At 35.2% G+C, this 17,607-nt stretch overlaps 2 protein-coding genes across 3 annotated transcripts; one reads left to right on the forward strand and one right to left on the reverse strand.

Annotated features, from left to right (window-relative positions):
• Nucleotides 1-2,540: 2,540 nt before the first annotated feature.
• On the reverse strand, nucleotides 2,541-9,746 carry LOC121856714 (vacuolar protein sorting-associated protein 16 homolog). 2 transcript variants are annotated; one of them, XM_042352402.1, is made up of 6 exons: nucleotides 9,653-9,746; nucleotides 8,483-8,672; nucleotides 6,689-6,817; nucleotides 5,410-5,554; nucleotides 3,785-3,900; nucleotides 2,541-2,745 (listed from the first exon to the last, which is right to left on the reverse strand). In XM_042352402.1, exons 1-6 carry the CDS (start codon nucleotides 9,724-9,726, stop codon nucleotides 2,566-2,568), a joined length of 834 nt encoding a protein of 277 aa, XP_042208336.1. In that variant the 5' UTR covers nucleotides 9,727-9,746; the 3' UTR covers nucleotides 2,541-2,565. The 2 variants fall into 2 exon arrangements, with proteins under 2 accessions (XP_042208336.1, XP_042208337.1); XM_042352403.1 differs by lacking the exon at nucleotides 9,653-9,746 and adding an exon at nucleotides 9,065-9,221.
• A 201-nt stretch (nucleotides 9,747-9,947) lies between these two features.
• On the forward strand, nucleotides 9,948-12,674 carry LOC121856715 (cytochrome c oxidase subunit NDUFA4-like). The gene is made up of 3 exons (XM_042352404.1): nucleotides 9,948-10,163; nucleotides 11,563-11,709; nucleotides 12,209-12,674. Exons 1-3 carry the CDS (start codon nucleotides 9,987-9,989, stop codon nucleotides 12,269-12,271), a joined length of 387 nt encoding a protein of 128 aa, XP_042208338.1. The 5' UTR covers nucleotides 9,948-9,986; the 3' UTR covers nucleotides 12,272-12,674.
• The last annotated feature ends 4,933 nt before the right edge of the window (nucleotides 12,675-17,607 follow it).

The raw sequence follows: 17,607 nt of genomic DNA on the forward strand, positions 1-17,607 counted from the left end.
TGCATTATATTATATATTATATATATATTATATATATATATATATATATTTTATATATATGTATATATATATATATATATATATATATATATATATATATATATATAATATATATATATATATATATAATATATATATATATATATATATATATATATATATATATATATATATATATATATATATATATATATATATATATATATATATATATATATATATATATATATATATATATATATATATATATATATATATATTGCAGTATTACCCAATTTACGCTGGGTCAATTGAACCCACAGGTACCGCTGCTAAGTGAAATCTGCGTAAATGGAACAACAGAACATATGGGATTAATTCCAATAGACCGGCCCTAATTCCCAAACTCCACTTTTCGGACACAATACCTATGTTCTAGTAAAAATAACATCTTAATTTTATGATGGTACATGCACACAATTAATACTTAAGAGAAATAGAGAAATACAGTCGCCAAGTTAATGTCCATTCAAATAATGGACTCAACTCCCTCCCCCTCTTCTCACACTACACTGCTGGCTCTTCCCTCTGAGAAATTTTGGGTGGAAAACCACTAGATTTTAATAAATAATACCTCAAACTAAAGTTAGGATAATATAATTGATATTGCTGGATTCCTTGTAAGACAGGAATATTTTGAATACAAATGTCATATATTTTGCACAAAAAATAACATATTTACTCAGAGTAAACATTATATCTAAAATTTGTATGTCTAATGCAAAATCTATGATGTTTATATTCAAAATGATCATCATATTGTAAGAATTCCAGCAATGTAAATTATATTCTGGCCGGGTAATTTGTATGAATTTTATGAGCTAAATAAAAAAAATAAAAAATTATACTTCACCGCGTATATGAGTAGATGAACCGAGTTAAATGAAAGTTCGGTTCTGGCGAGGCACCACGTATATGAGAAATCGCGTTAAGTGAAACTGCGTAAAGCGGGGTAATACTGCATATATATATATATATATATATATATATATATATATATATATATATATATATATATATATATATATATATATATATATATATATATATATATATATATATATATATATATATATATATAAAAGGACTTAGGCTATGATACAGTGGGATTTTAGACATTGTTCTGTAAGTACAGTATGCACATAGGGTATGTGGTTTGGCTTAAGAATGTCTGTAGGAATGGAACTAGTACGTAACCCAGGGGCTGCCTGTATATACAGTACTGTACATACATATCCTGTGTATATATTTGATGGTTATAGCTCTGTACTCACTTCTGATTAAGCCAAAACACATACTATGTAATAATATATCCATAACTACAGTAGCCATATGTAGTACATAATGGGTAATCAGATTAGTACATTTTCATTGTGTGGTAGTCTTGGAAGTACTTGGAAACAGAGGCTCCCATCACACTTGGGACAGTAATACTATGTGTCTTGTCTCATGAAGGGTCGAACAAAGCAAATGAGTAAAATAATCTAATGACATTTGCAAATTACACCCATCCTGATCTCGTGCCTGACCTAACCTAAACAGCAGGGAGGAAACATTCAGCTGAACGTTTCCCTTTTATTGATATTTCATGCTGGGATCTTCACTGATATGTTTCTTTTCATGTACGGAATGATATCTCACTGGTAGAACAAAGAGAAAAGAAGATTAAACACCATTTACTAAGCAGAAAACACAAACCAATTAAACTTAACATAACCAAAACTACTCCTTTATTGTGTTTTCAGGTTTCATACATGATTTTACTTTCCATTTTGTCCTTAGTTTTCCACCAATTTGTATCCTATGTATCAAAGTTACATACCAGAGAAGGTCCCATTAGAAATATCAAGAATTGAAAAAGGACAGTAAATTCAAGACTTTACTGTATTAATAATAATAATGGAAGCCCCTCGAAATCGAGGATGACCGGCCCAAGGGCCACCTAGGCGTGAGTTTGTTTGGTGTAGAAGCTGTCGCCCACACAACAACCACACCCTAAGTTAACGAGCTGCATGACCCAGTGTCAAGGAATAGTCCGAAAAGACAGGACAACTCGCCAACTGTACTAGTTAACCATTACCCCAGAATACAATCCGCAAGTCGATTAACATCCAGGTTTCCAATTATTGTTGGGTAGACAGAGGCAAATGGCGTAAAGAAACTTGCCCATAGTTTCGCCCTGCCCGAGGATCGAACTCGGGTCAACTCACTTGCGAGGCGAGGATGCTGACCTTTACACCACATGGCATCACAGTCCCTTCTTTACTGAGGGTATTTGTATACTTACCCCTTCTATTTTCACCTTTTAATATTATTAGTGCTGTTGTCATATTCCCTAATGGCAGGGATCCCCATTTCTTACACACACAAAAAAAGAAAAAAATACGTATACAAAATACCCAGAAAAACATGTAATTTTTTTTATATTAATGTGTAAAATTTTTTGGGTTTATCCTGTTGGGATGCAATAGCAATCAAGGTCAGACAGGTACAGGTAAATAATTATTAGATCAAATATAAATATACTCACCAAGCAAGCTGTTTTGGCTTGACCTGACTCTTGGCATCATACTCGCAGTATTTAATCCGGATATCTGAAGAGCCAATCCACAACTTGCCAGTATCAGAGAGAAGGGCTATGTGACGAGAATTTGTAGAGACAGCCATTTCCACAATACATCCACCTGCCTCATTCCATTCTGGATACTACAATTAAGAAGAAGAAATATCTTAGTTGGTAAGAATCCAATTATATCTATTTACTACTATTGTTTCTTTTCTCTCCTGTGTGAGGTGGATCAAGGGGAAAAAAACTCAAATAAGGGGCAAAATAATGAGTCATGCTGGAGAAGGTAAGAGTGGAAGGCAACAGTAAGGGGTTAAAACAATATACACTTTGTCATATCCTCAACAAGCATATCCAGCATACAAAGTGAGACATTAACATCCACAACAATTTACAAGGTTTCACATTAGCTCAGATTCACTCATGTTATCACTCTTACAAATGAAACAATTACACAGTTTATAATCACTGGCCATTTACGTGACCCTGTAGACCTCACTAATTTACTTATAACTGTACAGTATTGTCCATCCGTCTCTTTTACTGCTTTTTAGCTCACTCCTCTGACTTCAGGCATGCTGTCATACCTTCTACACCAACTTAGTGTGCTCTCATCCTTTCAACTCTCCTGTGACATTCTGACTACACACACTCTTCTCATACCTTAATTTCTTTCTCTATTAATACTTCAAATTGTCATTATGCTTCTCAATATAACCATCTTCAATGCAATCATTCTCAGTCTGTAACTACTCTGAAATACCAGAATTTTACATCTACTGTATCTAAAAGAGCTTGAACACAAACTCCTTCATGGGTTTCCCTTGTGCACTCTTTAGGCAGACTCATTTCATTAATCAGTCTTCTCTTGGCCCCATCTTTTCTTCTTCCTTGTATTACTCTATTGTTGACTACAGCTTTTCCATTTTCCTCATTGATGATGAATGCTCCCAAATTCTTTAATTAATTCACAACCTCCAGTTTTCTCCATTTATAGTAACAAGACACAGGCACTTGCTCTTTTCACCATTTTTCCCTTGTGAACTCCATCAAAGTATGCTGCCATTCTCTTGAACTCTTGGAGTCATATTAGTTTAAAAGTACATATCATCCAACCCTGGAGACAATATACAACTTAAGTTTCCAAACACCAACATGTGAAAAATAATTGTAGCTTACCAAAGGCTGAGGACGTTGTTCTATGTGGTTCAGGAGGAGAAGGTCACGACCCTGGCTAACTAAAACATTTGTGTGGCGTTCTTCCCTGACAACACACCAGCACTCCACTACACCACCTGAATGGGTGAATAAACAAAGAATGAAATATGAAATCACTCAGTGAAACCAGGATTCTGAAAGAAGTTCTAACCCTGGCTTTGTGGTTGCTTTGAAAGCTAAACACTTACAACAATTTTCACATCTTCCTTCCAATAAAGAAACTCACCAAGAGAGAAAGGGGTGATTTTGATCTAGATACTGTACTGGGTCCACAAGAAAAAATAGGATTTCAGGACAAGTTCTTATTTCTGGCTTAATGTCCTCTGCTCGGAGGCTCAGTGTAATCCAAATTTAGAACAGAGAGAAGGATGTGCTACAAAAGCTCCAGGAGTTAACAGATGGAACCTATCAAAGTCAGAATTGATCCTAGTTATTATAGGTCAGAACAACATTCTCACTGACTAGATCTGGAGTCATTGTGGATTCCTCCAAGTCAAGCCTTTGCATTGCACAGCACCAATTAGTAGATGACTTCTATGTCCAGCAAAGACAATACAGTATATGACAGCATCCCCAAAGAAGAAATGTACAGTATACAGTCTATACAGGTCAGGCTAAACATATCTGGGAACCAAGTAAACCAATAAAATGTACACAGGAAACTTAAAAAACCAAGGCTTCTGACAGACCAATGTTTCGGTCATCAAGAGTCCTCTACTACGTTTGTATTTGGGGGTTTGGGGGTAGAAACCAGTGGTGAGGCCCATGAAGTCTAAGAGCGAGATCCCTACCTCACAAAAGCTGAGAAGCTACTGAGAAGGGAGACTGAGAGGTTTGCATATGTAAGTGAGTGAAAGATAAATACCTACTTGACAACACCTAGCCAAGCCCATGTAGCAATTCAAACAGTACCATGAAATTATAAACATCAAATGATATGAACTGAAGCCCTGTACGCACGCATCATATGACGTGAACCGAAGCCTAGATATTAAGGGGAAAGATACAGGACAAACTGTGGAACAATGAGCCTTGATGACTATAGATAACACAAAAAGTAGTTGACAAAGTATCATAAAATTATATATACAGGACAGTGTTTAGAGAAATATGCAAAAAATATCCACAGCATTTCTGAAGTTGAGCTAAATGCAACATTTTTGCCCATTTCACAAATATGCAAAAGAGAGACATTATCAAACCATGAGTTCTCTTAACTTATACACATACAAAAAGTAAGGAAGGCAGGATGACATAATGAGTGCACAAAACACTAATGAAAGTTGGATGAAGTGTTGAGACTAAAGATAAGGAATGAGAGGAAACCAACAAAGTAAAGTGTGGGAAGATGTGTCACCCCTGGAACATTCAAGGTCAACTCTCTCATTTTACGGAAAGAGCCACGATCAAAACATGTGTAAACATATGTAAAGTACATAAAGCTTTCTCCAAATCATTCTAGAAATAAATTAACAATTATGGTCGAACAACTATAACTAATAATTATAACCTTCACTATAAAATTAAAAGAATATCCACAACATACTTAATACTTGGTAGAAAAAAACAAGCACCCATTCACTTACCAGGAATATCTGGGTACTTTCTGGTCTTTGGTTCGTATATATTGCTGACCATGAATATGCGATTAGATTTACTTAAGATGGCTACTCCTGTTTCTCTGTGGCTAGTGAAGATCTGAGCACTCTGGATATGGGTATCCTTTACTTCCTGTGGACACCATGAATTAATATTAGTTAACTAAGAAACATTAAAAATTGAAGAATCAAATCTATTTTATGACTGTAAGAAGAAGTAAGTGACCTGAGAGATCCATGCCTGAAAAGTTCCTCTGACTGAGTATCCCTTTTCTGTAGGGTTTGAGACATCAAGCTGCTGGAGCTTCTATCTGTAAGGATAAAACTTTAGCTACAAAGAAACTTTCTCCCAAAGCCAAACTTAGGTCAAAGTTTCAATTCCATTTGATGTGGTAGTTGTCTGAAAGGCCAGTAAATTTTCAGGTCACTGGGTTCATACCAAAGATCTAGTTCTAGTTGCATGTGCTTTGAACCCCCTTTGTCCTTAATAAGTTTATATTAAAGAACCCTCAGTTCCTGCCAATTTACAGCCCTACTTATGGATGAAGGCAGGGAACCAGATCACCAATTTCTTGCCTTTACTCAAAAATGGGATTTCTTATTTTAGTCTTTTTATCTATAAGCTAGAAAGAGGATGTGGGAAAACCACTGCTGCCATACCAACTATGAAGAACAGTAATGACTAGCAATGAGGTGAATGAGGGTGCACCAAGTTGTCTGGCCATCAAGGACCTACAACACCAGGTTTGATGTTCCTATTTTTACTGTACATGTATTTTAGTGTCATGATTGAATTCAGGAACAAGAGAAAATTTTGTAAATATGGTACTCAGTCAAAGTTAGTTTATAGAAGAATTCAGTACAAAAAAGTAAACAGTTATAACTCACTGTTTTACTTCTTCAAGATTTGGTTATCAAGTGTTGTCTTGGAGATGTTAAGTGAGCATTATGGTAATACAGTACTGTACTGGGATTATGGACACTAACGCCAGTTCTATCATCATCACAAATGATTTGAAATACATATTTATATTCCACATGGTCAGTGGAAATGTAACCTCATTGACTGGAATGGATTTACTGTATTTAGGAGATGGTACCAGTAATCATTTTACGAAAGCACAGTACATACAGAATATGTACAGTACACAGTTGGAAACACAGTAGATGGAGTATTAAATTATTCATCTTTATAACAGCACAATAATTATGTGCATTATTAATATTTAATATCATAGAGTAAAAGAAAAATTTTAAGCAGTCTTACTTGTCCCATGTTGAAGGTATGTTGATAGGTGCCAAACATATCATAGATGGATACTGCACCATCCTCTTGCACACATACAAGGTCTTCACTCCGTGACCAGCCCAGTGATAGTAGGAATCCACTAGTCCACTATTTCGAAAACCAAAATGCTACTGTTAATATCAATCCCAAAAGAAGAAGTCAACTGTAAATAAATACAAATGCACACATATGAACACTGAATAAAATTCACAAAATATAAGGCTGACAATAATTAGTGAACATTAGTCTAATTATTTTCTACATGCCTTTAGGACCCTCATGTGAGGGTTAAGGTTAAGACTTGACTTTAACATCATGTCCCCTAACATATATCGTACAGTATCCCCTAGATATAGCATGTTGATTTGCGATGCACTTTGAGATAAAGAAGAAATAATTGCAGCATAAGCAGATAATTAACATATCAGGGCTATCATTCCCCATTGCCTGAAAATAAGCAGCAAAAGCAATGATCAAGCTAAAAATGTAAAAAAATTAACATACTATAGTTAAGGGAACAGCCAATTTGTATGCTGGTGATTGATGCAATGAATTGTTGAGTGCATGTGAATAAAAAAGTTTTCGAGTTTTTTGGCCAGAGGTCAAGTGAAATCTTAAAAAAAATCTTTTATGAGTCAGCTTTAACATTACTACAGTGTCATATATGAAGCTTAAAAAGATTGTAGTAGTACAGGTTGTACCTCTCTAGTCCGGCAACCTCGGGACCTGACCGGTGCCGGACCATGGAAATTCACCCTTTTCCTGGATAGATAGTGACTTGTGCTTATGCCTGGAAGCACTAGCACCACTTTCTCTGCGTCATGGTCTCTTTTAAGACATATTGAAGGGTTAAATGTCGTATAGTAGCTTCTCAAATTTCGCGAGTTTTTAATTCTTAACGTATTTTATTGGAACACACAAAAAAATAAATAAATAAAAATTTTGACGGCGGAAACTTGAATTTCGACGGGTTTGAACGGCCCGCCAACGTGCAGACGACGTGCATAATCGTGTAAACAGCGTCATTTCTCTTATGTACAAAATTCATTATTGTTTATTACTGAATGTCTTTTTATTGAATTAATGTTTGTGTGCAAAATGAGCAATACAATTCATTAATAATACGTTTAAAACACATGAGGAAATGACACAGCATTGTTTTCGTTGATTACAAAACCAGTGACTGACTGGTTCTACATATAAAACTGAAGAAAATAAGACCCTGAGTTTAGCTGTAGTAAAATTAATGTAAAATATGAATATGGTTGCTTGAAGTACCTGTAATGTTATTTAATGTTAATAAATGGAACAATATAAGTAGCTAACCATTAATGGTAAAAAAAAAAGTGAGACTGCTCGTATGTAAGTGCGCACATGTGAAAATATATCGTCATTACTCTACATAAGAATATGAAAGCAACACTTATTTACTGCTCATATATATTGAAGGGTTAAATGTTGTACTCTGTATAGACAAGCAGAGAGAGAGAGAGAGCAGCCGAACTGCCGGATGTAAACAAACCTTAATTTCCCGCGGCTTTGTTTTTTTTTTTAAGGGGATTAGCCCACCCGGGATAGGTCACTGACCCACATTGGGGCCTGAGGGGCAAAAATTTAATACTCCTGTAATAATAATAATAATTCAGATAAGTAAAAAAAAAAAAAAAAAAGCTGCCTATCTACCTATTGGACAAACTAAAATCGTTCCGGACCACGGGAGTTTCCGGACCACAGAATACCGGACTAGAGAGGTACAACCTGTATTTCAATTACTTTAAATGAAGAAATTTTCCTTCCAGAGGAGCTGAAGATAAATATCAGAGGTTTGCCTGCATGTTGAGTCTTGGTGAATTTAGTTTCATCACGAGTCAGAGCCAAGGGACCCCCATACTGTGCTGCAGCAACCATGAAGTCGCCCAGGTTGATGCCTCCGCCCCACTCCATGGTATAAAGTTCATACTTCCTGCAACATTCACCACAATTCTTAATACGCAGAAAAAGGTAAATACTGGACTGTCCATTAGAGCAGTAAATCTAAAGTCAAATATTCTTGTACTGTAAACCAAATCATATTTCATGTACAAATTTAGATGGTATATATATAAGCAGAATATTCTTTTTCACGATTGCCAAAATGAAGTTATCATGATACACAAACTTTTTAAAGTTGCTGGTACACTTGTTCTAATTCTAGAGTACTATACCCGTATTACAGTACTGATACCGTACTCCAGCATTAATAACGACTATAAAATTTAATTATTGTACAATGAATACAGGGAAAATATTACTCATGGACAATTTTATCAAGGATTTACAGTATATTTGACCCATTGTGAGAAGGACCGAACTTACCTTGCCCAACTTCAGTAAGTTTGGACCATATATTGTGAAGTGATTATTTATGATACCATACACGCAAAGAAAATTAGTATAATAGTTTATGAACAGAAAGGAACATAACACTAACCAAACCTAACATTAACAAACTTAACCTAAGAAAACTTAACCTAACCAAACCATACCTAACTAAACCTAACCAAACCATACCATACCTAACCAAACCAAACCATACCATACCTAACCAAACCATACCTAACTAAACCTAACCAAACCATACCATACCTAACCAAACCAAACCAAACCAAACCAAACCAAACCATACCATACCTAACCAAACCAAATCTAATCTAACCAAACCTAACCTACCCAAACCGAACCTGAAAACAAGAAAACTACTGGCAAGTTTGGACCAACATGCTATGGGTCGATCTTACTGGTCCGAAGTTAACAAGGGGGGCGGTTCTTCATTAGCCTAGCAGCCTAACCCTTTAACTTATATCCCAAATTTACGGTAATTATGTTGTTTATTTTTAAATAACTACATAAAAATACAGGCTCGTTCAGGAAGTATTCCACACTACAAGACTATATATATTATACCTGTAAAATACATCATTTCCGAGTTGCGTCCAATCTGAGATGAATGCCATGACGAGCCGCCTGGCGAGAGTCATCCACTAGTCCACTACAAATACAAACATACATTTTAGGTAACTTTTAGCATAAATCCTTTGATATATCATTAGATATAGGAATATGTATATAGGAAAATAAGGCTTTTATTTTCTAATACATTCTTTATGTACAGTGTTCTCTCTTTAAACATAATTTTTAACCCAATTAAAAATGTTGCCAATGAAAAATATAAATTAATCTTGATAAAACGATTTAGAAAATTACTTTTATCATTAAATATGTATGGATTGTAATATTCATGTCCACATTCGTTGATAATGCGTACTATACTTTCTATTATATTGGCCTTCTAGTGATCAGCTGTGAGCCAGATACTCGCCATATTGTTCATCCGGCTGTTGGGAGTCTAACAACTGCTAGTGAAAGTATCAAAATGCAGGGAATTACAGCTGCTAGTTTGAAAAGGCATCCTGCTGTAAGTATGGATGTAGATTTCAGACACTATTGAGAGTTATATATGGTATTAGTCTTAAATGCTCACGGATGCAGACTACTGTACCTAGACGGTGATGCAGTATCAATCTGTAAAGAACGGTCGAACACTATTTGGCTTATTCTTGAGGTAATTGTTTTCTTGTATAGATATGTATTGTTAGGAAGACGCTTTATGTGGTTTCCTGTTCTTTACTTTACTTTTTTTCTTTTGCATCATAACCACTTTGCAGACACTTATTTCAGAGAACATTGTTAACTAGCTTTGTAGGAGTTTTCAAATATTAAAAAAAATAATTTTATAATACAGTAAGTTTTGAAAAAGTGGAGGAAGTGTAGTTGAGCACTGCCCGTGTTTTGTTCCTATATTGTAAAAAGAACGTAATGTTTTGGGTATACACTATAGTGTATTGGGTGTTGAAAAGGTGGACAAGGGTGCCAGGGCTGGTCCAACGAATTACCCAAATATACCCAAAAGTATATTAAATCAGGGTAAAATCTTAACGAATATATGTTTTACATCAATAAAACCTGATTAATAATGTTTTCATTGAAATGTCAAAATAATGAAATAATAAACAGCGAAAAACGCTAAATTTCAAAGAGTCGCCTATCCAAAATGGAGATATAATTACCGATGTTTCTGTTACTTTGGCGTATTTAACATAGCCGTAGAATTTACTTTTCGTTAGGTTAGGTTTGGTTAGGTTAGCGAAGTGCATCACGATGGATCTGAGTTATCTCCCTTGTTCACGAACTCTTTGGAATTTAGCGTTCGCCAGTACTGAAAGTTTTTCAGTTTATTTCATCTTACAAATTATTTTTACAAAATTACACTAAAAATATTATTAGACATGTTTTGTGTATGTATAACAGATATTCGTTAAGATTTTACTCCGATTTAATATACTTTTGGGTACATTTGGGTATTTTTGGGTAATTCGTTGAACCCTGCCAGGGCTGCTGCATCCCATCTACCCCATTCTACTATACAAGCCAAAACAAAGTCCGGGAGATTTCAATGGACGTATTCCTGAATAAAAAGGTGTGAGGCTGCCCTGGTCACATGGCTACTTGAGGTCCTAAGAGCCCTCACTCATAGTATATAATGACTGCCTGATACCAGACTATAAAACAGTTGGTCAAGTGCCTGTGTGAAGGACCAAAGGACGGTCTTGTTTGTTTTGTATCTGTTGTCAAGTTATTAAGCCTTCTACTTTATTACCAGCAGATTAATTTATTTGTCCACGTATTCAAACGAATTTTAGGCGAATTCACTCATTTTTACATTAATCCCATAAGGTGTACATTCAAAACTTTCTGTTTAAGATTCCACTCGATATCTTGTTAGAAAATGAAGAGTAATTATCTCTGATTTACAGTTGATCCCACTGTATGTATGTGTGGGTGCTGGTGTAGTGGGTGCTGCCTTCTATACACTCCGCTTAGCTACCAGAAACCCAGATGTAACATGGAACCGCGTCACCAACCCAGAACCCCAGCAGGAATATGCTGAGAAGCAGTACAAAGTGTGTAAAACATGTGTATTAGACCATATACATCACATTTAATATAAGGGATTCTAAATTTGGGACATTACTCCTCTGAGCTAATTTTATTTTTGAGATTGAAGATATGAGAATGCATGGAGCAGTATCATTATACTGTATAGCTCTAGTAATTTAGATGCACATTTATTTCACCAATTGGGGAATAAGTATAACCTCCATCTCTTTAGAAATCAGCCCTCACATTGTAAAACATGCATGAAGGACATTTTTCCTTGTGTTGAATGATTGTATTATACTTTGACAGCCACTTAACAACTTTTCCTTTGTTAGGCTAGTGCATTTTATATGTAAATTATACATTTTTTTTTAATTAAGTTTATGTGAATACATGTAAAATCTGGAAGAGGATAAATTTGTTTGTTGAAGTGTGATTATAATTGAGTTAACTGGGAGCAGGGTCTAGAAAAGTCCTTGTTCAGTTTTTGGTAATGAAACTAATGTTTTATTTTATTTTCAGTTCTACTCGCCAGTTCGGGATTATGCAACCTACAGGGCACCAGTTCCCAAGTTCTCCGAGTAAATATATTTGAAAGTACAGTATACTATCGATGTCTAGAAACTAAAAATTTTACGGTATTATGTGAGGTTAGACAAAAATGTCTTAAATACTTATTTCATGAAACTATTACCAAAGGGACTTGATAGTTACTGGGGAGCATTTTCCATCTTATAAAGTTCATGTACTGTTGTGACATTTAGGACAATAATTAAGTTCAAATATTACTGCAATGTGAACAGACAATAATTAGCTATAAGTAAATATGCTTTGAAGTATCAATAGCAATGTTCTTTTTCCAGACCTATGGAGTATTTTTGATTCTTGTAACTTCAGTTTTCTTAGGCACCTGAAGTTGCAGGTTTTAGTATTCTCCTATGTACAGTTATGGTGTATAAAAATCTTGAAAAATAAAAATATCCTCTAATTTTGTTTTTCATTCATACAATTCAGCAAAGGGGTCTCTCCTCCTGCCAGAGTGACACCTCCCCCCCCCCCAATATGATGCAACTAGTCACAATTTTATTGAATTGATATGACATAGTTTACTGTCATCATCTAGAGATATGCACCTTATTTTCATGGTCAATAGAATTTGGCAAGGTTCTGGCCCTTTGTTTAAAAAAAAAAAAAAAGGGCCAGCTAACATATTACAGCCATCTTCCCATGCCCTCATTTGACAGGCGAGGGCTAATATTGCCTCTCCCACACCCTCAAAATGAGATTTGAAACTAAGGGAGGTGGTAAATTTTGAAGAGCTACCTAATCCGTACCTCACATTTTTAATGAGCCATCAATAATTCTAAGATTGTTCTCAACTGACATTAGTTACACCTGCTATGGTCTCCCCTGCTGTTCTTTATTAAAAGGCTGTCTGCTATATGATACTTTAGGGAAGAAGCTACAATTTTAGAAAATTCATATTTTGCGGGATTTAATGTTGATTTGAGCCAGTGTGCTGTTAGTGGCTGGTTTCTGCAGAGCTAAGGTGGTGGTAATACCATGTTGACCTTGCATTACTACTGGCTGAGAGTAGTTTTCATTGTGTTGCTTTGGAAATGTTCGACATTGAGTCTTTAGTGGTAGCTGGGGCTTCTCTGACCCCTTCACAAGAGTTAAGGGCACTCTGGGAGGTTTTTAGATTAGCTAAAGCTGTCATAGTTAAGGTCTCAAGTATAAACCAATTCTCCGAGTTGCACAAGAATCCATCAAGTGCTACATACACTTCATTTTTAACAACCACACACTAAGTTATGGAGACATCTCCCTCATGGTTTTTGAAGCAGATTGCATCACCAAGTGCTCGTGTGCAGGCCCAACCCCTCCCGCTTGGCCATATTTCACACTAAGAGCACCCCCTTCCTGTAAGCATAAACCCTGAACAGTGGACCTGGTTTATCAACCACCAAGTTCCTCCTACTAGCCTTATTGGCTGGCAGATGCATCTCTTAGGGTGCAATTTGGGTTTGGATCGCCCTAGCCATTATTTACTAAAATGGAAAAACCATTCCTGCATGGAAAGACCGTGAGGGGTCGAGATTTCCGACCAAGGCCAGGAGCACCAGAGGGCTTATGCCCGTATTATTAAACATCTTTCCTTGAAGAGGGTTGTCGTGTTTTAACCGAGTTTTAAACAAAAAGAGTCCTGAGGGACACCGCAGTACAGTACTTAACGGGGTGGTGTGGGGGTAAAATTAACTAATTCCAATAAAATTAATTTCTAATATTGGAATTAGTTAATTTTCCTGGGTTTCAAAGGAAGGAGTTAACATCTAAAGTAGCGTGCTTTGTTTTTATACTTTCTATTTGTATATTATGGCATACAGTACTTTCAAACAAATTTTTCTTATTATATACAGAACTTTTGTTTTTAATGGTGTAAAAATTTTGTAATTAAACTATGATGTAAGAATCATTAAAGAGATAACATTGGTCCAGATCAAAAAAGGCTTATCCATGCTTTGCATATTGTTCTGAGCTTCCTTCAGGTCACATACTGTATTTTCCTGAATATTGTGGAAACGGCTGTTGCATGGCCTGAAAGTGGAATGAAGTCTCTCACCAGAAATAATGCAATAGGAGGCCTGCTGTTGTAGTTGTTTCCATTATGGTACTCCAACTTAAACCCAAAGATCCTCTGTGGCTTTGTGTCAATTTTACAAGAAAACTTAATTGTGTAATGTAATATTACAGAATCACTATTTACATCATGGCAGGGAATAATGTCACAAAACACATGGGCATTCAGCACTGGGTGATGCATGGAAGGTATAGGGCACAATGTTTGAGCATGTTCATATTTAGAGATTATTACATGATTTCTGTATAAAACTGGGACCTGTGATTTTTTGAGGAAGGGTAGTACTTTAAAATACAGTACAGTAAAGCGCCATAATTTTACACCCCTAATTCGAAATTACTCTTAACTTGTAATGTTTTTTTATTAAGAAATATATTAAAATTTTCATATTTGGTATAATTTCGATTACACACATTAACAAATGCAGCATGTATGACGCACGTCACCATTAGTTCGACCGCCTGCTTTACTGTAAACTAGTATACACGTGTTGGTCAGTCATGGAGTGCATATCCATGGCCTACCGCACGAGCTTTTATCACTTGTTTTTCCATCATTGCCCAGTTTGAGCCATTATGTCTGATAACCCTAAATCTGGTACTGTACTTAGAAATATTCACATTTTGATTAAGGCAGATAACAGAAAAGCACCATTGTTTTCCCTCAGGAGGTGTTCCTCATAATTCATAAAGGGTAGAGCCCCTATTATTTCAAATTATGGGGTTTTTACTGTATCATTCCCCATGCACTTTTTTGACAGCCTTTTCAACAATCCAAACCTTCATAACCTGCTCTGTACAACATGCTGTACTTAGGCTATAAAAATATCAATAAAATTTCTTATATTTTTAATGAATTACTACAGAAAAACTACTAATGAGACACTGCCACAAAATTTAATCAACACAAATGATTAATTGCTCAAGTACAGTAAAATATGTATGATTGTGGAGTTATATATTTACTTCAACTTGAGCATAATAGAAAAACAACAAAAACTAACATTTATAAACTATTATAGAAGTTGGGGTTTCATTTTATGGTAATTTTCCATGGGTTAACTGTGGTTACCTGATACCACCTTAACATGCTGCACGGCCTGCTGTCTTTCAGTGTCACATTGCACAACCACCTCGCCATTCTCATTTCAGCTCTCCTTGGTCTACTTTGTTTCCAAAAATTTAGCAAATATTCTTACACACAATTTAATGTAAAGTAATTCTTAAATTATTTAATCAGTGTACAGTGCTGGACTTACCATAAAACTTGAGTAAAATAACCTCATCAGTATAATCCAAGAAAGCTTGTAATAATACAGGTTGTACCTCTCTAGTCCGGCATTCTGTGGTCCGGAACGATTTTAGTTTGTCCAATAGGTAGATACGCAGCTTTTTCTTCTGAATTATTATTATTATTATTAGTAGTTAATTTTTTGCCCTCAGGCCCCAATGTGGCGACCTATCCGCGGGCTAATCCCTTAAAGCCGCTGGAAATTAAGGTTTGTTTATCCCGCAGTCGCCTTCTCGCTTGTCTATACAGAGTATTTAACCCTTCAATAGAGCAGTAAATAATGTTGCTTTCATATTCTTATGTAGAGGTAGATGGTAAATTTCTTATTCGATGTTTGGCAGTCTCACTTTTTTTTAACATTAATGGTTAGTTACTATATTGTTCCATTTATTAACATTAAATAACATTACAGGTACTTCAGCAATCATATTCATTTTTTACATTAATTTTACAAGCTAAACTCGTGTTTAGTTTTCTTCCGGTTTTATATGTAGAACCAGTAGTCACTGGTTCGTAAGCTTCAACATAAACAATGCCGCAGCCGCCCGCCTCCTCTAATATTCCCATTTATTATTATTAAATTGTTAATTTTGCACACACGTATATTAATTCAATAAAACAATTTCAGTCATTAAAATATTGATGAACAGTGTTGTGCCATATTCTTATGTAATGGTCGATATGCAGCACTTTCATATATCTCTTACCATTATCGTTAGCTACTTCTATTGTTCCATTTATTAACATTAAATAACATTACTTAAAACAACCATATTAATTTTACTACAGCTACAACCAAGGTCTTATTTTCTTCAGTTTTATATGTAGAACCAGTCAGTCACTGGTTTTGTAATCAACGAAAACAATGTTGTGTCATTTCCTCGTGTGTTTTAATATTCTACGTATTATTAATGAATTTTATTGCTCATTTTGCACACAAACATTAATTCGATAAAAAAGACATTCAGTAATAAACAATAATGAATCTTTTGTACATAAGAGAAATGACGCTGTTTACACGATTATGCACGTTGGCGGGCCGTTCAAACCCGTCGAAATTCAAGTTTCCGCCGTCAAAATTTTTATTTATTTATTTTTTTGTGTTTCAATAAAATACGTTAAGAATTAAAAACTCGCGAAATTTGAGAAGCTACTATACGACATTTAACCCTTCAATATGTCTTCAAAGAGACCATGACGCAGAGAAAGTGGTGCTAGTGCTTCCAGGCATAAGCACAATTCACTATCTATCCAGGAAAAGGGTGAATTTCCATGGTCCGGCACCGGTCAGGTCCCGAGGTTGCAACCTGTATATTAATATAATGCAGTATTCAGATAGAGGCATGTTTTTCTTGTAAATTCATATTACAATTATACATTGCAAAAATTATTATAACAAAAGAATTATTGCCTTAAATTTATACAAAGGAGAATAGAGTCCTCGAAGGTTGCAACTTCATGAAATTTGAAGTACTATACTTAACATTCAAAATATGCCATGAAATATATGGAAGCATGACAAAAAAAGCTAAAAAGTTTCATACATCAAAGCACAGACCAATTTACCATTTTAAAGCTTTTAAGATACTGCTTAAATAAAACATTATACAGGTTGAACCTTTCTAGTCCGGCAACCTCGTGACCTGACCGGTGCCGGACCATGGAAATTCACCCTTTTCCTGGATAGATATTGACTTGTGCTTATGCTTGGAAGCACTAGCACCACTTTCTCTGCATCATGGTCTCTTTGAAGACATATTGAAGGGGTAAATGTCGTATAGTAGCTTCTCAAATTTCGCGAGTTTTTAATTCAATGTATTTTATTGGAACACAAAAAAAAATAAATAAAAATTTTGACGGCGGAAACTTGAATTTCGAAGGGTTTGAACGGCCCGCCAACATGCATAAGCGTGTAAACAGCGTCATTTCTCATGTACAAAAGATTCATTATTGTTTATTACTGAATGTCTTTTTTATTGAATTAATGTTT

Source organism: Homarus americanus, unplaced genomic scaffold, assembly GCF_018991925.1.
Source record: "Homarus americanus isolate GMGI-L3 unplaced genomic scaffold, GMGI_Hamer_2.0 scaffold1660, whole genome shotgun sequence".
Taxonomy (NCBI): Eukaryota; Metazoa; Arthropoda; class Malacostraca; order Decapoda; family Nephropidae; genus Homarus; species Homarus americanus.